This window comes from Chlamydotis macqueenii, chromosome 6 (assembly GCF_036417535.1).
Source record: "Chlamydotis macqueenii isolate bChlMac1 chromosome 6, bChlMac1.mat, whole genome shotgun sequence".
Classification (NCBI taxonomy): Eukaryota; Metazoa; Chordata; class Aves; order Otidiformes; family Otididae; genus Chlamydotis; species Chlamydotis macqueenii.
Genome location: NC_141561.1, coordinates 43,971,246 through 43,992,098, shown reverse-complemented (window position 1 = coordinate 43,992,098; position 20,853 = coordinate 43,971,246). Strand labels below are relative to the sequence as shown.

At 55.6% G+C, this 20,853-nt stretch overlaps 1 protein-coding gene across 1 annotated transcript in view; it reads right to left on the bottom strand.

The window, feature by feature from the left end:
• The window catches only part of LOC147600347 (axonemal central pair apparatus protein HYDIN-like), a 45,486-nt gene that overhangs the window by 2,939 nt on the left and 21,694 nt on the right, over positions 1-20,853 (bottom strand). The window contains exons 19-37 of the mRNA XM_086751237.1: positions 16,885-17,070; positions 15,864-16,040; positions 15,050-15,226; positions 13,683-13,876; positions 12,792-12,944; positions 12,309-12,492; positions 11,710-11,851; positions 10,297-10,447; positions 9,121-9,534; positions 8,731-8,958; positions 8,036-8,248; positions 7,561-7,763; positions 7,201-7,383; positions 6,835-6,954; positions 6,304-6,463; positions 6,022-6,198; positions 5,700-5,894; positions 4,665-4,772; positions 3,929-4,333 (exon numbers count right to left, since the gene is read on the bottom strand). Of these exons, the coding sequence (XP_086607363.1) occupies positions 3,929-4,333; positions 4,665-4,772; positions 5,700-5,894; positions 6,022-6,198; positions 6,304-6,463; positions 6,835-6,954; positions 7,201-7,383; positions 7,561-7,763; positions 8,036-8,248; positions 8,731-8,958; positions 9,121-9,534; positions 10,297-10,447; positions 11,710-11,851; positions 12,309-12,492; positions 12,792-12,944; positions 13,683-13,876; positions 15,050-15,226; positions 15,864-16,040; positions 16,885-17,070 (3,770 nt within the window). The remainder of the gene's footprint in view (positions 1-3,928; positions 4,334-4,664; positions 4,773-5,699; positions 5,895-6,021; positions 6,199-6,303; positions 6,464-6,834; positions 6,955-7,200; positions 7,384-7,560; positions 7,764-8,035; positions 8,249-8,730; positions 8,959-9,120; positions 9,535-10,296; positions 10,448-11,709; positions 11,852-12,308; positions 12,493-12,791; positions 12,945-13,682; positions 13,877-15,049; positions 15,227-15,863; positions 16,041-16,884; positions 17,071-20,853) is intronic.

Below are 20,853 nucleotides of genomic sequence, written 5' to 3'. Positions count from 1 at the left end.
TGAGGCGTTTATTTAGCAGGCTGGAACAGTCTCATGCCCTAGCTGCAGCTCCCCGGCCGTGCCTTGACCTGCAGCCGTTCCTCTCACAGAAATCCTTCACAACAGGCAGGCAGACGCCTCTCAGGGTCTCTTCACATCTCATTCCCATCTCATCTCCTCTCCGCTCCTTGCAGCCGGGCCAGGCTGAGTCAGGCCCAGACGCCGCCCGACGGGAGGCCAGAGGGTGAGGGGTGCAGGGCTCGTGCCTCCGCCTCCCTGCCCCCGCTCAGCTCCTTCACATCTTCTCTTTTTTTTTTTTTTTTTTTTTTCCCCTTCTTAAATACGTTATCGCAGAGGCGTTATCACGGAACATTCTGGTACCAATTGGCTAGGCCCTGGCCAGCAGCAGGTCCGCCCTAGGCCCGGCCGAGTCCACTGGACAAGGGGGAAACTTCTAGAAGCTTCTTAGAGCAGCTGCCAGCGTAGTCCCCCCTCACTAAACAAAACCAGAACAGAACGTGGCACAGCACGGGAAGAGAGAATTTGCTCAATACCTGCTCAGGCAGAGAGAGAGCTGAGTTGCTTTGTGCTCAGTGGTTTGGCTTGGCTTTCAACACCAACTATGGACACTCAAAAACGGGCAGGCAGGCTAGCATCTTAGGATCTATCCAAATTCAAATAAGGTTTATCATCACCAGCGGGCAGTGTCTAAGTTGACTGGAAGGACTGAAGAAGTCCGTTTTTAAGGTCTGTAGCAGCAAAACGCAGACATCCACATTTTCCCTTTCCTTTCTAACCTGCCATTCCCGATGTTTTAGGCGCTGTTTTTGTACGGTTATATTGGGAACACAAACATTTCATAGAACTGTTTGTGAGTTTGAATACAATTCTGAGCATTGCCATTTCCCTGTCATTCAGTAAAACGACATTCAAGGCTATTTCCACCAAAAGCAACCTGACAGTCCTTCTCACAGGCCCTTCCAACCCAGCCCTCATGTCAAAGACCTTTGAATGAGACTTCCAAACTCCTTGCACCAACAGCCAATGCGGACAGTCTAGAGCATCTCTAAAATCAGCTTCACTGAACACTGCCTGCAGTGTAAAGACTTCCCCAACAAAGACCTTCCAGCTGGAAGGAAATTCAGGTATCTGAGCAGTATTTCTTGCGTCATCTCCTACGTCTGTGTCCTGGTTTCAGCAGGGATGGAGTTAATTTTCGTCTCAGTAGCTGGTGTGCTTTGGATTTCATCTGTGAAGACTGTTGGCAAAAACACTCTGATGATAGGAGCTGTTGTGAAGGAGACCACGGACACTGTCTGGCTTGCCAAGTCTCGTTAAAGTCTCGTTAATGTGCAGATGTGGGAAGCTGGGCAGAAGACAGACAGAATAACTGGCCCAAGCTGGCCAAAGAGAGTATTCCATGCCATGAACGTCATCCTCAGCATAGAAGTGGGGGTTGCCCATGGGAGGGGGCATCCATTTGGGCATTCCATTCTGGCATGCACCCTTGGCATCCATCTTCTTTCCATCTCTCTTGCTTGCTGGCATCGTTCCCTCTCCCTTGCTGGCTTGCTCTCCCCCTTTGCTTGCTGCTCGGTGTCCTTTCGTGATCGCTGCTCGGGACGGGCTGTGTTGGTCATTCGGACATCGGGTGGTGAGAAATCCTACACTGTCCATTTTGTATATTTTGTAGATATTAATATCCTTATATTCTGTTATCCTTGTAGTTTTTAGTATTTCAGTAAACTGTTTTTATCTCAACCCACAAGTCTTCCTTTCTTCCCAGCTTCTCTCCCCCATCCCACTGGGCAGGGGGAGGGTGAGTGAGAAGCTGTGTGGTGACTTGGGCTAAACCACCACACTCTAGGACACAGAAGGGTTTCCCCCAGCTCCCGAATCTGGAGCTCGCTTCCAAAGCAGGAAGGCAATGAAAAAAACACTTGGCATGAATAATTGCAATCAAAATTCGTTAGCAAGCAGTCTCAAGATAGATCAGAAAGCCGAGCCACAGCCCATCAGCTGGAACCCTTGTCAGTGCAGCAGAGCCAACCCTGAGGAAAAAGGCACACAGCTTCTTCTGAAGAATACCAATCCGTGACGGCAAGCGCTGAGAATGAAAACGTTTGGGTAAGGATTAATAACAGGCTAGCAGATAAAAGTCCAGTGTGTGACAGGCTTGTCCTACCAGAGTGGCTGTCACGGCCAGGAGAAACTGCAGATCCTCCAGACAAAGCCCTTGCTGTTCAAGGAGCTTACAGCCACCGCACAAGGGGACCTGGACTGTCACACACGGTGACAAGGCCAAGGGAGCTGCGTGCAGGCCTCCCACGTGCGGCTTGGACCACGTTTGCAACTGAAGTCTCTCTCTGAACCAGGAAACAGCAACGGTAAAGACCGTCCAAGAAGGTGGGAACCCAGCACCACTCCCGCTGAACAGGCTGTTCCCGTGCCCCTGTAGCTGTCGCTCACCAAGGACGGACCCTCACGGCAAGACGAGGGAGCCGTGGCTCCGGAGAATGAACTCTCAAACCTCCCCAGACTTCTCCCTCCTCTGCCTCACACGTTTGTTCCATGTTTGGTACAGAAACCCAGAAACAGAAACATGTAAAACCTGCACTCATTTGCCGGCCAAATGAAAATATGCAATGGCCAGGCAAAACAACATCCCTTCATCTACTCAGAAAAATACAGATATCCTTCAAAACAAAAGCGCACTTGGATGAGCTGCACAGCAAAAGCTGTTTGATCCTGGGGATTTCCACACACGCAAACAGGAACACACCCGTGTGCACAAGAAAGGCGGCACACAACTGGTGAACTGCTTGTTGGGGTGGCTGTGCCCCAAAGCCTTTTCTAAAGGACTGTTAGCAAGGAACGGCTGGCACACCCCGTCAGCTGCGTGTTCTGTTGGCCTCTCCTGGCTGGTGGAAAGGGTTCCTGCGCTTGAATGTCTCCTGAAGGTCCTGCTGGGTATAAGCGTCTACAGCCACCGGCTCATTCTGTTAGCAAATTTCATTCTTAAGAGCTGAAGCCAGCTCTGCTCCCATCAGGAGTCACAAGACAGGGCTCGATGGCAATCCAAACTCTTGCCTAACGAGTGAGCACTGAACAGCCGCGGGCTGAGTGCAGCGCTGGCAGAAACGGCTCCGTTTGATCCTTCTGTCAGTGCCTGAAGGGCACAAAGAACTGGAACTCGGGAGATCAGCACGGCATTCGTGGGGATAGTTGCACAAATGAGATGGGAAAACCATTACCAGCCTTTGGCAAGGAAATTTGATCTCAGTCTTCACTCAGTAACGTGCTAAAAACCCCTGAAGAGACCGACACGCAAAGGGTACAAGTGATGTTGAGAGGCTGTGTTTTCAACTGGGAAAAGGGGGCAAGTGCTGACAAACAAACCCATTTCATACCACCCAGAACGGTAAGGCAAGGCACCCAGGATTGGCCCCGCTTCACCATGAAGGACTAACATGCTGAAAAGCAACCATAAATCAACGAGATCTCAAAAGACAGTTTTTCGGGATGGTCACAGGAAGCAATAGGGCTCTGGGGCTTCCGCTACCAGTCAACCCTTGCTGCCAGGGAGTCAAGGACTTGGTGTTATTCTGCATCCCAGCGCACCCAGCTCAGCTGCCAGAAATCAAGGTGTGTTTTTCTTTGCTCTGATTTTCTACATGGGCAATATTAATCTCTGGCCGCTAAGTCCCAAATTGTTTCTCTATTAGAATGCAACTCTGCAACATACTCTACTTTTACAACCACTAATTTGATGGATCCAGCTTAAATTAAGATGAATAGACACCAATGAGAACTCTTTTAATAGACTATGGGTGAGGGGCAGCTTTGTCCAGGGACCTCCCAAGGGGGCACAGGTCACTGGGGAGGGGGGAGGCCCCTGAGGTGGTAGACCCAGGAGATGCCTGCCCCTCCCCGGGCAGGAGAGCAGCACCTTGCTGGTGAAAGGGGCCTCGTCAGCGTACAGGCCGCCCTCCAAGGAGATGGTGATGGAGGCGGTCTTCCTGGCACGCCAGCTCTCAGGGCCCCTGATGGTGAAGGCCAGGTGCTCCACTGGGTCTGGAAAGGCCAGGGGCTGCGGGAAGAGGTTTTTGAAGGGGACGGAGGTAGTGGTGCCGCCGGCTGTGATGGTGAGGGGTCCCTGTGCCTTGGGCAGGAGGATGAGGCCGAAGAGGGATACGCCGGACTCCCCACCAAGCCGGATAGAGAGCTGCAGCCCGGCCCTGGCTCTGCACACTTGGTGGGGCTTGGAGGTCACCTCCATGCTCTTCTCTGACCTCCTCTGGCTGGCACGGGCCATGCTGATGGTTTTCGCTGACTGGAAGTTGGCCCAGTTGTTCTGCAGAGGAGAGAGAAGAGACAGTGGAGGGGCTGATCACCAAAGCAGAGCCAGCAGCTCGGGAAGGAACCGCTGGTCCCCTGCCATCATGCTGGCTGGGGTCCCTTTCCCTTGCCCACCTGTACCCTCCCACCCCTCACACCACAGCCCTGGGGAGTGCTCGTGATGAATGGCCATAGGGGCTGCTGCCCAAACGTGCCCAGCAGGGACAACCCCGCACCCAAACGCTGGGGGACCTCAGCGCCCAGCTCTGGCAGCAGTGGAGAAGTGCTTTGGTTGCCCATCTGCAAAGGCACTGCCATGCACCCGCATTACTTTGTTTCGGGGGCACCCCCTGACCTTGAGAAACGCTGGTGCTCAGAGCAGGCTCGCAGGCCTCTGCAGAGATCTTGATGTTTTCGGTCTGAACGACCCCCAAGATGTCTTCTGCATCTGAAACCTGAGGTGACAAGAAACAAGCACTGCTTAGCCCCTTCTCCTCCATTCTTTTGCTAGACAATATCTGAGTCCTTGTCTCTACAGGCTGCTTCCCCCATGGCCTCCCCTGCGTGACAAGCGCTGTGAGCACACAAGCTTTCCTAACCTGTTCATCTCCCGGGCTGACCCAGCGGGGTTCTGCCGCAGTAAGAAACCCTGTCAGCCCAACTCTTCTCTCCGCCAGCAGCCGCGTGGCTGCTAAAGCACCCTGGGAAGCAAAGGGATCTTAAAGCCACCACAGGCGTGAGGTGTCCCAGAGCAGGGGGCATCGACAACCAACCCTCTCCTCTTCAATCACCCAGCGTCCTCACTGAAATGCATCCCCGAAACCATGGGGAACAGCCTCCCAGGGCGAGAGTTTGTCGCTCTCTGTCAAGAGCCCCAGACAGAGGCCAGGACGGGTGCAGCGAGCATGCCAAAGTCTGGACAACCCAAGGACAGCGTTCAACCTGGCACAGCAGCAAGGTGGTTGTAGCGCGGGCTCAGGGCGCAGCCTCATAACCCAGCCGTAAGCCCTGCAGAGGCAGCGGCTGGTTTTCTGAGGTGACGTGGATGCCCGGGGATGCAGCGCGTGTGCTGGCAAACCCAGCTGGAGGCAGCAGAAGCTGGGGTCGTAGCACCCCTGTCCCTGTCAGGCCCATCTCTTCCTGACTTCCCAATATACTTGCCCCATGGAGCTCAGCTACCAGGGCACCCGAGCAGTCACTTCGTCCCCAAGAGCCCCTTGCTGCTAAGGGCACGGCCCCCCAGCAGTGCAGGAAGGAAAGAATCTCTGGAAGCTCATCCTTTTGCCCTCTTTGCAGGGTACCCTTCAAGCAGCCTCCATCCCTAAGAGCACAGGGCTGATCACTCTGCCCTGCTCTGCCAGGGAGGGCACAGTCCCCCTCACCTCCAGCTGGATGGTCTTCAGAATGCTGAGAGCCTTTGTGGCCTTGAAACGCAGCTGCACAGCAAACTCCGTGTGGGGACCCACGATGCCGCTGTCTTCTGACACCGAGAAGTCCTCGCCCAGGTCTTCCAGCCCAATGAGCCGCCAGGCCACGGGCAGCGGTGTGCGGTTTTGCAGGGCCAGGGTCTCATTGTCCTTCCTGCAGACAAAAAGAGACACTCAGCACCAGCTGCTTGATGGGCATGTTAGTCTTGCAGTTGAATGGAACTTGGAGCAGCCCTGGCTGACAGCTCTCGTCCCCGGCGAGGGGCTGTGGGGTGACTGACCTGGGCAGAAGCAGCGTGTTGAACGACAGCTCCTTGGGGCTGACCCCCAGCTCCACCTGCACCCCCTGGCAGCACAGGCGGAAGACCACCGGCTCTGGGTTCCCCTGAACGCAGCAGATGAGCTTGTCTTCCACCAGGCCGGCTGAAGTGGGGTACGCCCAAACGCTCAGCTCCTAGCCCCGTCCCCGCAAGAACAAACACACAAGAGCATTCAGTCAGCAAGAGAAACAGCTCCTGGGCACTGCCACCGCTGCCTGTCCTACCTGCCTGTCTCCTACCTGCTTCTCGTTCGGTTGCAGCCTCATGCTGGGAGGCTCTAAAAGGAACGTGCTCTCCTGGAGATCGCGCTCAAAGGAGAAATGCACCTCTGCTTCCAAGGGGCTGACGTTCAGGATGGTTATCTTCTCGCAGTTGCTGGGATAGCGCAGCTCCTTGTACCTGTCCACAAAAGGGGAAAAGGCTGCAGAGGAGATGCCAGGACCACAGCCTTGATCACATCTTGAGGAAAGCACCGTGTCCGGGCAGCGGCAGGCTGCACTGGAAGACCATGTTCCGACGAGCAGGCTAAGAAAAAGGATCACTTTGGGCACATTGCATGGAATATGGGTTCATCCTTGCGTTGCTTTGATGTCTGCCCCTATACTTGGTGCCTGCATGCCAGAGGTGTGACGATGCAGTCACGCACTCAAAGAGCGTTTTACAAAATCTAAGTGGAAAGGCACCTGGAAAAATAACAGTATGCCAGGCACATGGCTTCTTCCACCTTCTGTGTGAGCATCAGCTGCTAACTCAGGGCTGGGAGCACGTACCCGTCTCTTGGCTTCCCACACAGCAGCGGTCCAAAGTGGAAAACACCCGTGTCCATGACATACTTCTTGGAGATGATGTCCTCATCCTCCTTGCTCTCCCTCTGGTGGGGAAACACCAGCCTGGGGAGAGAAACAGGGAATGAGGAGCTGTGAGATGCTCCTAGGTAGGAAACCTGGTCAGAAAGCCATAACCCTTCTGGGTGGCTGAGGTACCAGGACTGGTTCCCAGCTCCAAGCACGGGAAGATGCTGGGCTGCTCAGGCAGCACGCTGTGCCCAAGCCAGAAGGTCACAGGGGTACAAGGGGCAGCCCTGGCTCTGAGTTCAGGGGGAGCCATGCGTGAGGGCTCCCACGCGCCAGCCTTACCGCGGGTCCTGGCTGATGGCGGGATACAGGCAGGTGCCCCTGCAGGGCAGCTGGTACAGACGCTTTGTCCCCAGGATCTCAAAATGCAGCGTCTGCTCAAACTGGCCCAGTTCCGTGGAGCTGAAGTGGACCTTCAGTTGCACCTCACCGTGGGCAGGCACTATCCACCGACAGCTGCTCAGCCTGGCAATTAAAAAGGAGATTTCAAACACTGGGAAGAAGCAAATGAGGAACGGAGGGTTGTGGACTTGCCATGCCATGGAGGCACCGGCCGAGGGTGCCTGCAGAGCTGGAGATGAGGGACCTTGTCTGGCGAGATGGCTGCGAAGCAGAGGGGTCACATCCTGCCTCACAGCTCGCCTGACAGGTCTCCCTGGGGATGGAACCGTGTCCACATCACTTTGGTCCAACCTGGGAGGACATGTGGGTGCTCCTGTGTCTGGCCTCTGGAGATCTCTGCTGCCCCGGCTGGAGCTGCGCTTCTTCCTCAGAGTCTCCGGGCTACCCACAGCTTTCTCCTTCCTCGACCGCCCCCTTGTTGGAGTGACCTGTTTCTTGGAGGTCTTAACAGCAAGGGGAGAGAGAGAAGAGAGAGAGAGGTCAGACCTGCCTGGAGACATCCCACCCTGGAAAGAAAGCTGTGGCTCTTTTCTCTCATGATAAAGAACCATCCTATTTCTCAGCAGAGAGACAGCACAGCTGTCTCTTTTGGACAGACAGAAGGGATGCCTGCAGACACGTGGCCCCGTCATGATTTGACCGCCCTTCCACAGTGATTCTTTTCCATCTCGCCTGCCCCCCGTGCCCCCATGCAGCCTGGCCCCTGCCCTGAAACCTTCACTGCGGGCACAGCGGGGGCATCCACGACACTTACAGTCGCTGCCTGTTCTCCTTCCGCAACAGCACCTTCTGGCACAACAAGCTGGAAGTGCTGGAGGGCTTCTCCTGCTGCAGGGGCCGTTCGCTTCTCCGGGTAGCGGATCACGGAGTACAAAGCAGGAGGGGGAATGGGAGGCCCAGAGGGACCCAGTCCCAGCTCATCCAAGATCTAAAGCAGAAGAGAAAACTCTCTTTATACTCCCATCACCTTCAACCTCCCACTTCCTTAAAGGCACTGAGCTTTTGGCAATGGGGTTTTTAAAATTATTATTTCTAGGGAGTACAGTGCTTTTTTACGCCCAGTGGGGTGGGCAGGCTCCAGAGCAGTGCCAGGACCTACAGCTGAGACCTAGAGAGAAATCTCTCCTCTGAGTGACTCAGCTGAAGGCAACACCGACCATGAGCTGCCCTGCCCTGGAACCATCTGGAATGATTTCCACACTGGGAAACTGAACGGACAGGATGCTTGAAGAGAGAGCACTCCCGCTTTGCACCCGTCTGAGGGATGGTGAGAACCTCTCCAGCCACGGGGCTGCTCCGGAGGCGTTGTGGAACAGTGGCCTGGACAAGGCTCTGTGCCCTTGTCCGTGGGACGCAATGCACCAGGGCAGAGCATGGCAGGCTCAGCACCTGAGCTTCACAGGGCTTTACCTGCTCTGCCACTGGCAGCTTGCTGCTCTCCAGGATCTTCCTGGTCACATCTTCTGAGCCCAGTGCTTCGATGGTCAAGCAGGGCACCCTGCCACGCTGGCCTCGGCCTGACCCTTCTGCACCTTCCCCTTCCAGCTCAGATAACGCGGAGTCCTCAAGAGCCTCCAGATTTTTTAGCCGCTCCTTCTTCGTGCGCTTCTTCTCCACGCGCTCTTTCTTGGAGCAATCCTTCTCCACGCGCTCTTTCTTGGAGCAATCCTTCTCCAGGCGCTCTTTCTTCACACCCTCTTTCTCCAGGCGCTCTTTCTTGGTGCGCTCCTTCTCCATGCGCTCTTTCTTCACAGACTCCTCCAGGCGCTCTTTCTTCCTGCACTCCTTTTCCAGTGTCACCTGATGCTCTTTCCCTCTGTTTTGCTGGCTCCCGTGGCTCAAGGCAGGCTGGCGCCTGGCTTCTGCTTTGTGCCGCACCTCCGCTTGGTTCAGAGGGGACAGCAGGATACCCTGAACCCTGTCCCAGAATGACAAGATATGCGCCACATACTTCTGCGATGCCTCATAGATCTTAAACCTCAGGGCCAAGTTCTCGCTGTCACTCAGAGCCCCCTGTTCTGCGTCTGAGTGTTGCACACGCACGGCTGGGCAGGCATCCATCAGGAAAACCTTGCTCTGCTTTCTCTTCTCTTCCTTGTCACTCCCAACAGCGCCTGAGTGCTTCTTTACAGATCCTCTCTTGTCTACCCCTTTGGTGGCATCCAACTGGTTGCTGGTGGAAATGCTGGTGTTGCTGGCGGATGCGTTCGTGTTCTGGGCAGGAGGAGCAGGAAAAAGCAGTGAGCATTTCAAAGCACCAACTCAGATGCTGCAGGGCAGTGATGATCTTTGCAACAGCACCCCAAGCCTCGCCTGAGACCTGTGCTGGGTGCTCCACAAATCCCAATCCAGAACACAGCTGGTACCCAGGGTAGCTCAACTGAAACCAAACTCCCCAGTGCCAGACTGATGGGGAGTCCTGCCCACCAGATGAAAAGTAGAAAAGCTTCTCCGAACCAAACCAGGAAATTAAAACACCTCCGTACTCTTGTGCAGTCCTCTGGGCTCCATTCTGGTGTGCTGAGCGTCCCTGTGCCTGGCTGACACTTGAGGAAGTCTGGTTGAATACCTAAGGCCTGGCGGGATCTCCTGCCAGGCATGTAGCAAAAGACACCCCATCCCAGACGGATCATGGCCCAGAGGTGTAAGTCATGTGCAGAGTGGGGAGAAATGCTGGACTAAAACTATCTAGGGCTTCACAGTGAATGTCTGGAGTTATGTGAAGCCAAGACTCAAAGGCAGCATGATCCCACAAATGCAGCTCCCCAGCAAACCCATGGGAAAACATCCCTGGCCAAGCAGCAGCATGAGCAAACACCGGCTCTTGTTTCCCAGCACAACCCCACGTGTTACTCACTCAGGCCCATTCCTGGGCCCAGCGCCGCGTGTGGCTGCTGGCTTCTCGGGGAATGGTACAGCTCCGTGGGAAGAAGCTCCCCAGGGCTTTTACTCATCTCTACAAACACAGCCACCCACCTGTCTGACTCCAGGCTGCATTTTCTTCCCTGAAGCGTTAACTTGGTCTTTTCCAAGCTCGCTCCTACTCCTCTTGGAATTCTCCAGCTCTTGTTCCTCCTTCAGGGGTTCCAGCTCCTGACGGTGCTTTTCGTCAGGCTGCTCCATCGCCCTTCAGGAAGCCAAACAGAAAACAGCCCTGTGAGTCACCACCAGAAATGTGGGCTCGCTGCAATCCCAGCTGGCCCTGCACGCCATTCATTGACCCTGAGGCCAGACAGAACTCTTAGGCCATCGCCATGGACTTCCCTCAACCTGGGGAGCCTGGGAACATCCAAAGGGCGGCAAGGTGAGAGGGGTCCTCCAGGGCCAGCCAAATCTAGGCTTTGCTGTCCTAAAGTCTAAATTGTGCTGCTTCTCCAATCAGGTCCACCTGGACCCCTCCAGCACACTGCCAAGGACGGATCCACCATCTCTGCCCACTGATGCCAGAAGCCCTCTCTTGCTCTCCCAGTTTCAACCAGCTCACAAATCACTAACGCCTCCTTATCCCTGCGCCAACACCTACGAGGCTTATCCAGCCCTTCTCCCTGGGCATAGCCTGCTCCTTAGTGAGGACACTCACATCAGTCAGAAAGCAAAGGTAACTCCCCTCCTGCAAAACAGGCTCTCATCAACCAGGCTTCCTGCTGGAACCCAGCCGTCACCACGGGAAACTTGTGCCGTCTCTCCTGGAAATCAACATTGGAAGCAGCCCTAGCCATCTCCTCCCAGAGCAACAAACTGGGGCCTGTGCTGACAGAAAAGCTGAAACGCATGCTCACTTGAAGCAGGTCCCCCTCCCAGTTTGACACTTCCCCTGTGCATCCTCCTGGACAGGGCTGCTTTGCTGGATCACAGCTTCTCCCAGGCTCCCCTGCTGCTGCAGGCGAAGGGGAGCCGAAGAGACACCAGCTTCTATGGCTGGCGGCGCTCAGTCAGGAAAACCCTGGGAGATCAGCGTTGCACGGGCTTCACCTACAGCAGGACTGCTCTCTACACCAAGGCAGCACAGCTGCACCTCACACCAGCCCACACCACAGCCCCTCTGGTTTGGTGAGGAAGGGGGATGAAGAAGATGGCCATCAACAGCATTAACTCAGAGACACTTGTGGGTGCAGCGGCAAGGCAAGCACAGAGCCCAGCTGCCTGCAGCCAGCGTCTACGCCAGAGGGCTCACTGCTGAATCGGAGAGAAGATGTTCTCTTCTCTCCCAGCGCAAAGTCCCTCCCCTGTCGAGAGCCAGGGAGGTGGAACTGGCCATCCTTGTGCGGCTTGGAATAGACACTTTTGGCGTTTGCTCTGAAAGCCCTCTTAGCTCAACCAAGGTCTCTGGAGCAGGGAAGGCCCTGAGGGACACTATCCTGGGGAGTTGTCCATGGAAGGCTTACAGACCTCCTCCTCCTCTCACGCCGGGCTTGTAGGAGCCTCTGATTAAATTGAGTTTTCTCTTCCTCCATGAGGGCATCGTACTCCTCCTCATCCATCTCCCAGAGACGTGCTTCCTCCCTCCTGGCAGCTTCTTCCCGCTCCCGTTCTTCAGCACAGACCAGAGGTGAAACCATTAGCCACTGCAAGTTCTGGAGGAGCTGCAAGGATTCACAGCTCTGTCCCGACCCAGCCTATCATCCTGCCAGGCCATCCTGGGGAGCTCATATCCCTGCTCCAGCGTTCAGAGAATCCCCCAAACTGTCGCCTGTACCTTGCCTGGCTCACGTGCACCAGCGCTGTGGACAGCTGGAGGGTGGGTAGGTACTGAGCCACAACAGCTTGCACTTGTGCCCAAGCTTTAATGGCAGAGACCAAGGGGAATCTTACAGCCTCAGCTCTGCTGTGTTTAAGCAACTGTGAGCTGAGTGCTGGCTACACTGAGGCAAAAGGCGGAAGGATTCATAAAACCGTTTCTTACAAGCTCTGCTGGTGACACAGATACACACGGGTAAGGTTGAGGGCTTGAGAGAAGATTGGAAAGGCGCGGAGATGAAGATTCTTACCTTCCTGCTCTTTCGCGGCTGTCTCCCTGGCTTTCAAAGAAGCATAATCCCGGAACAGGTTCACAAAATAGATGTGAGGCCGATTTCCCACAGCTTTGAGCAGGCAGAGGAGCGCAGATGCCGTGCTGCATGCAAAGCAGGTCTCCAGGCCATCAAACACCACTCCCTGGAAGCAGTCGCTCAGCTGTGAATCAAGTGGCAAAGGAAGAGAAAGTCAGCGATGGCACGCGTTGGGCTCTCAGCTACTCAGTCAGACCAAACGGCAAAGGGCAGCGCGTCGTCGTTCCAAGAGCATCGGCTCAGACAAGCTCTGATCTTTCCCTGCGCTCTGCCGGCTTCTAGCATCTGCAGCTTGACCCAGGCGTGCCTGCACGCAGCCCAGGACTTCTCCAACAGCAGATACAGATCCCCTCCTCTGCAAACTGTACCTCACCGCCTGTCTCTCTGTAGCAGGAACGTATCATTTGCCCCCACCCCACGTACCTGCAGCCTTTCCGAGAGGATGGCCACCAGCAAGTCCTCAGGCAGCACGCAGCTCATCAAGCCCAGCTCTCCCGCTGCGCTGTCACTGATGCTCAGCCATCGCTGCGCAGGAACGCAGGGAAGGGCTGAGCTGAGCTCAGAACTCAATGAGCCCTGCAACATTGAACACCACGAGAGAAATAAACCACCTTGGAACCCCCTGAACATTTCCAGCTGCTGGGCTTGCAGCTCAGGTCTCTCGCTCGCAAGACAATAGACCCAAAGGGCAGGCCAGCAGCTCCAGGGGACAACCCTGGGGGGTCACATCCCTTGGCCACAAGAGACCCAAGCTTGCAAGCCCCTGGCACAGCGTCCCACAGCTTTGCTCACCACCTGCAGCCACTTTGCCAACAAACCATACGACTCAGTCGAGTTTTTCTGGCAGAACACAGGTTTTTGTTCCCACCCCACGCCATCCCCAACCTGCCCAGCTGCCTCTCTGCACTATCGTTCCCCACACCAGGCTCTGGGTGACACAGAGCCCCGCCACGGTAAGCAGCCCCTGCACTTTTAACAAGGCCTGTAGCGACAGGAAAACACGTAATGGTTTTACACTCAAAGAGGGGACATTCAAACTAGACAGAAGGAAGACATTTTTCATGATGAGAGCGCTGGAACATCGGAACAGGTTGTCCAGAGAGGTGGTGGATGCCCCATCCCTGGAATCATTCAAGGCCAGGTTGGCCGGGGCTCTGAGCAACCTGATGTGGTTGGAGATGTCCCTGCTCCCTGCAGGGGGTTGGGCTGGGTGGCCTTTAAAGGTCCCCTCCCGCCCAAACCCCTCTAAGATTCTATGATTCTCAAAGGCAACAGAAAGGTGCCATGCACTAAGCTGTGCCGATCACGCTTCACCCGGGAGCCTGTCAGGTCCATTACATGCTGTTTCTGGGACAGGCGCTCCTTTTTCTTTGTCTTGGCCGCTGCAGAGCTTTGGGAACCGACAGACTGCAGGCTGACTTTGTTGGCAGAGGGCGACTGGCTCCTGTCTGGGCTGCGCTTGCCATGGGCCCGGAACTGCCGGCGGCGGGAGGCATCTGCGTTTTGACCTGTGGAGGGGACAAACGGCTCAGTGGGGCTGGCGACGGGCGCTGTGGGGAGCAAGCAGGCACCTCGCACCTCCATGAGCACAGCCTTGTGCCCTGGTAGGGACACAGCACTTGTCCCCCAGCCTGCCTGGCACTGGCAGCACTGCTCCCAGAAGCAGCTCCCTCCCTGCTTCTCTTATTAGCACGAGAAAGCACACCACCTGAAACTAGATTGGAAAGCTAGAGAGCTTTTAATTCACAGCCCTGTGTCCGTCCCAACAAACGTGCACACAAGTAACACCTTTTCCACAGTCACTCCCACTATGGGTCAAGCCAAGGATTTGTCCTCCAGGACTATTGTTTCTGTACCTTGCCCCCATCCTACATTCTCAGATAGAGACCGTAACACGCAGCCCTGCCCCAGCTGCATCACCCATCTCTGCTGGAGCTAAATCCTCCACATGGGATAACCCCACCGGGGACCCAGGCCCTTCTTCCTTCCACCAGCTCCCAACCCAGCCAAGTTCAAAGCTGAGCAACGCAAAACTGCCCCCACCACAGACAGGGTCTGGCCTCACCCTGCAGAGCTTGGGGCACCAGCTGCCCAATAAAGTTTCCTTAAAGTCTCCGGTCTCACAACGGAGAACAGCACAACTGGCACCAGCTGCCTAACCTGACAGCCTGTATAGGAACATCTCTGGAGAAAAGAGCTCATCTGCAGCATCTCTCTCATCTGAAACTGCCCCAGAAGGTGATCCTTCCCTTCCTCTCATGTTTGTGAAGCCACACTCAAAGTCAGTCGTCTAATGCTTCATGAGCCACTTTAGAGACCTTTTTCCTTCTTAAAGTGGGCAGCAGTTCTGCCTGACGGCCCTGAGGAGCAAGCTGGATTCAGCTTTGAGGAAACAGGAGAACTCTCAGTAAGACACAAACAAGTGTGCTTCACTGCTCCTAGAAAAAGGAACCCGTGCCAAGAAGCTCAGGAGCAGGAAAAGTGCCCCTGCCGGATCCCGGAAAATGGAGAATTTTTTTAATACCCAGAGATGTTTGAAGAAACGGCTTTGCATTTCTACACGCTGCAGCCATGTTCCCCAAGAGACCCAAGGGCTGTCAAGCTGCTTCTCTGGAGCAAGGGAGGTGGATGGTCATGGTGGGTTTCTGAAGCGCTGCTGGGGGTCCAGCGTTTCTCCTTACCCGCACGCTCTGTCTCCTTGCGGCTCTTCTGCTCGATGGCAGCCCTGATGCACAGCTCCTGGGCACACAGCCCTGCTGAGCTGCTCCTCTTCGAGATGGCTTCCTCCACCACGGCATCGATGGACAAGCAGGCAGCGCCATAGTATTTGGACAGCGCGACCGCTGCCGTGGTCTTGCCTTGAGAGAGAGGAAGACTGCTTGGTGACACTTGCACATGAGGCATTGTCAGGGACAGGCTCTGGAAATGCCCCAAAAAGTATTTCACATTTTCAAGGGCAGGGGGAAAGCACGTGCCCCTTAAGGAGAGACCATGAGGGAGGCAGCCTGAGCATGGTTAGAAATGTGGATCATCTCCACCTCATCTTCAGCTGAGGACTTTGTCCCTTGTGGTGACCTCGACCCTGGGCCAGAACACTGCTTCCAGCCCTGTCCCACCACCACTCAGACTATTATTCGCTAGCCTGTGCTGCTCGCTGCTGTCTCAGGCAACCTCTGGGCACACTTTGAGGGTCAGTGTGGGCTAGGGACTGCTCCCACGAGGCAACATGGACCCGAGGCAATGTGGTCCCACAAAGCAACAGGAACATGGCCACACTGCTTGCGGGAACGAGAGCCCAGCTCCTAGCAGGGACACAAGATGAGCCACACCACCTGCATCAGCTAGGCGAAGGCCTGAGGCTGCTTCATGTACCAGCAGAGCTGTGGCTCACCTTGCTTCACTTCACTTGGTCAACCAAGCACCGTGGTCCACCAGGAGATATATGTCTCTCCTGCTGCCCCCCATCCTGGCAGCCACGGCCTGCCGCTCACGTACCTGTCAGGGGTGCCCCATGGACGATGACGACGATCCCTCTCCGGTTTCGGGCTGCGCGCCCTTCTGCAGAGAGATCGATGCCAAGGTGGCGGGCAATGGCCTTAGTGACAGGGCTGTTGTCCAGTTCTCCCGCTGCCTCCTTGCTGCTGGCGGTGCTTTGCTGATGCTCTCCTGTGCAGAAGCAGGTAGAAAAGTCGGTCTCCTGCCTACCTGTCATCCTGATCATCCTCCCATCCCCTCAGGTCCTGGGAGAGGAGACTGCTGAAACCAACGTCACACCCAAGATCTCACCATGCCCTTCCTTTAGACTTGTGCAGATCAGGGTCTGCCCTAGATGCTGGTGAAGGTGCCTCTTCAGGGTACAGGAAATGGGGTGGCAGAATGGGGTGGCAGAAAGAGAACAAAGCAAGCAGCCAGCAATGCCTGAAAGGCCTGGGCCAAATCTTTCATGAACTGTTGTCATGGGAGATTGGTCTCAGGTCCTGCTGAGTAAGGGGACACAGGCAGAACCAGGCATCTTACTCAGTCCCAAGGCAGATCGCAAGCTAAGGATCAAGCCATTATCCAAAAGCCGGATGCTTGAGGAATATTACTAGCAGGACATCTGGCCGGGCTCTGAATTCACCAGAACAGCATTTACAACGAGTTCCCACCTTTGACCTCAGGAGGTCACCAAAAGACAACTCAGCTTGCAATGCCACGTAGGACAGCGAGCGCCCTGCCCTGCCCTGCCCTGCCTAGCAAAGGGAACAGCATCATCCTGATCCCAGCAGCTCCTGGGGGCAAACATGCTCATGTGGCAAAGCTGGGGAAAACCTCCCTGGCCTCTCCCTTGTCCCTGCCCCAGACTCCTCCCGGGATCCTGCAGACTTCCCAGAGAAGAGCGCATTCCGGGCCTACAGGAGTGAAGGTGGCCCCAGGCTGCAGGGAAGTGATGGAGCTGACACTCAAGTCCTCCACTGAGACCCCTTTGCCACAACGGACATAAACCAGGTGATGAGCTTAGGGTTGTTATCTGTCCCGCATCTTTTCTCAACGCCTTCCTCCTCCTCTTCTCCACATTCAGCTTTAGAGTCCACCTTGTTGGACTGGCTTTCATCAAAAATGGAGGAGGGAACGACCGAGCTGTGGGATGAGATGGTGTGAATGATCCCAGCAGAGTGCTTCCCTCCTTGAGCTGACAGAGACCGGACACTTTCAAAGTTTGCTCAGCAGGAAGGACACAGGGAGGGAAGAAGAGAGTGAACATGCTCAGGCATCTGCTCTTTGCCATTTGACACTTTGCACAGCCACATGCAAAAGACACAAAATTGCCCAAGGCACAGGGAAGTCTGTCCAGGCTCTGGCTGCCCTCAGGGGAATTTTGAGCTTGTGCTTTTGTTGCTGGGAAGAAACAAATCGGACATAGCCAGTGGTATTAGACCTGGTCCGACTGTCTGAAGAACTCATCCCATCCTACTCTTTGTGGATGAGGGACACAAGGGGACATCCTGACTACTGCCCCAGTCGACGGCAGGCAGATACGAGCTTGCTTTGGCTGCACTCAGGGCTGGCAGAGGATGCGTGTTACAAGCCACAGATTTCCACCTGGAAATTCCTCCACCAAGCTAGGGAATGGGAAGCTGCTAAAAGCATGGGCTTTCCATGGACAACGAGGTCATGGGGAGCTCAGGGTGTGTGGGCTGAGCTCCCTGCTGTGGCCACACTCAGGAGAGCCAATGCCAATCCCTCACCGTTGTCCTGGCCTGCTGCTTCCCCAGTCCTGGACTGTGCCTGCTCCTCTTCCAGCCTCTTCTGGTCCTCATAGTACTCCAGCACCTCTGGGGGCAGCTTCTCACCCGGGGCACGTGGTGGCAGCAACAAGGTGTTGTGGCGATCGTAATCCTTCAGCGTCCGCAGGATCTGTGTGCATAGGGAAAAAAAAACGTAGGTGGGATGTGATTCTTGACCTTCATCACACGAATAGACTCCCCAGCCAACCCATCTTCTCCCTCATTCCTTCCTCCCAACGGCACGGACTATCCAAGCCCCTACACACCTGCCAGCAGAGGTGGCCAACCCTGAAATGCCACCAGGCTTTGCCCTGGGGACTGCCTCCACCCCCCTGGCACGAGCCTGGGAAGGCTGGAGCGCTAGGAAGCGACGGGAGTGTGCCCATGGGACCAGACCTTCCCTCTCACCTGCTCCTCAGCAAGGTACTGCTGGTCGAACTCCAGGGAGTAAAACTCGATGGGGAAATCGCACGGGTTCTTCACCACCACTGTCCCCTCTGCCCCGCGGCTGCACGGCAGCGATGGTCCCAGCTCCAGCACCGAGGGGCTGAACTCCAGCTGTGGCTGCAGCCCATGCCCCGACATCTGCAGCTCGAGCTGCTGGCTGCTCTGGCAAATGTTAATCTTCACCTTGCTTCTGTAGGATTTCTGCAAAGAGAGAAGCACAGAAAGCTCCTCCATGAAGCCCCAGGTGACAGGGCCTCCCATTCAAGCCTTCCCCAAGGTCAGACTGCCTGGGAACATGCAGACAGGCTGGGCCAGGGCCATGGGGACTGCTGGCAGCACAGCACTGCAGGTGACTGTCCTGCCGTGCCCAGGAGGGTGTCTGGCGGCTGTTTTGTCTGCTGGTACCAGCAGCGGGATTAGCCTCGATGGGCCCTTCCAGCGTTATCCCCTGTGAGCACGCCACGTGCTCTGCACCAGGGCAATGCAGCCTGCAAATACGTCCTGGCAAGGGGGAAGATGATGGGAAAGAGGCAGAGTTCCCCATCATGCACCCACAGGTAGCCACACTGCAGTGCCCTGATGCTCGCTGTGCAAGCTCCCCATGGGGATTTCAAAGCCCCTCTCAGAAGGCTGTGCTGCAAGGGAAACCGAGGCACAGTGGGGACGGGGCTTGCAGAAAGCTCCATGCGGAGGTAGACCTCATCTCCTCCTCCCCACGCTGGGCTCTCGTTACCACACTGCCCTGACAGACCTCCTGGGGGTGAGTGAGCAGGATGAGTCCTGGTGTGCAGGGGAACCGCATATTTGTTTATCAGATGGACCTAAATTGGTCTATCAGGTGTTTCTGCCTCGCCAATCTCACCTCTTCCACAGGGGAAAACCTGACTTGCACGTGGCATTGCTGTCCTGGAGCGAGGACTCCAGCTGGGGGCAGCACCTCGAAGACACAGGGCTTGGCCTTCAACTCCTGGAGCAGCTTCCGATGCATGCGCACCGACAAACGTTTGTCCACCTGAGCACAGAAACCAATCGTGTGAGGTCTCCTTGGTCTGTGAGGACAGACTCTCGGTTCCTGCAGTGCTCTGAGATACTGTCATGGTGCTGCGAGCACCCACGTCCAAACCAGCCACAGCCACCACTGGCCTAGAACTGGAGGGAAAATGTGCAGGCAGGGTGCGCAGATGCACTGTCAGAAGAGGAGCAATGGGTGAAGCTGGCAAAGAAGTGAAGCATCAGCTAGTGAACAGGTGCAGGCAAACCAGATTTGCTCTGTACCTCTAAAGCTTCCTCAGGTGGGCTGTAGCCCAAGGGCTCAGGCAGCCACAGGCGCAGAAAGGGCAAGAGGGGCAAAGAAAGCCCAACCACGACGTTACGCGTTCCACGGAGTCTGTGCTTTACCTTCTTAACAGGCTCACTCCTGGTGGTGAACCATTTGCAGGGGACCTGGAGTGGATTGTGGAGCTGGATGGTTTCTTCCTGGCACTGTCCGCACTGGACAGTGGAGAACTCCACTGTATCCTTGGAGAGGCAGAGGGACGGCACAGCAACGTTGGCACGGAGACGGACGTGAAATGTGGGGCCCCCTGTTACCTAGTGAAGGACAGAGCATCCCGCTGAAAGCCCAGGTGACATCTGCTGCTGTCCCAAGCTGCCACCTGCCCTGAAAGGTGGTGAGGGAGGTGAGGAAGCATGCGGTACCTTGATGGGCAGGAGCACGTCCACCTCTCCCAGCGGCAGCTTGGCACTTTGTGGGTCGAAGCGCACCTCAAAAGTCTCTGTCTCCCAGCAGGGCAGACGTTTCACACGGGCAGGCTCCACACTGAAACCTTGAACAGATGAAAATAAAGCAGCTGAGAGGCACAACCCACATCAATGTGTCACAAGCGTGTTAAGGCCATACGAGTGTCCTGGCTGCTGGCTCTCTGAAGGACCCCTTGGCTTCTCCGGAGAAGCCTGCCACTCTTTCTCCCTTCTCACCACACACGGACAAAGGGTTTTCACAGCCAGAATCCAAGGTCCACACGGTAAAAAGGAAATCTATCATTTCAGGACCTCCAGCAATTCCTTCTTCAGGCATCCCACGGAAGGATGCACAGACCTCTCCAAAGGGGAATTTCCAACTAAGATCCCTCCATGCCATGGTGCTCCCTGGAAAACAACTTAGAGGAGACACCTGACCACCCCTCAGACACAGCGAGTCACCGTTGGATGGCAGGGCAGCCTTACCTCAAAGGCCTGCTTCAGAAGCCTGTTTCCATACAACACAGGACCTCACAGGCCACGTTCTCAATAAAGGCTGAACACAAGCGTGACATCTTTATGAACTCTAAGCAAAGCACTTCCAAACCCCAAAGAGTCCGTCTGCTTGTAACACAAGCCCAGAGTGCAGAAAGAAACTCAGATGACACTCCTGGCAGTCAAGAGCAGAGGTTGCTGAGAGGGGACCACGCTGATCAGCCCATCTAGCCCCCAGGGAAGTGTTAGGGCAGTCACAGGCAGGCCAGGTCTCTGGGTCCTGCTGGCCAGGAGAACTCAGGCTCCAAAGCAGCAGGTAGAGAGGGTCGCAAGGAGGAAGAACTAGACAAAGAAGCACTCAAAAAACTCCCCATGGCCAGCAGCTGAAGCTACTTTGTCAGACAAGGCTCCTTCAAGCCCACGAGAAGTCTCTCCAGCACTGGTTACCTGTGTCACGCAGGACCTGTCCATCGGCGTGGAAGGACACAGGGAAGTGGCCAGTGTTGGTGATCTTCACGCTGTGCGTGTGGATGTCA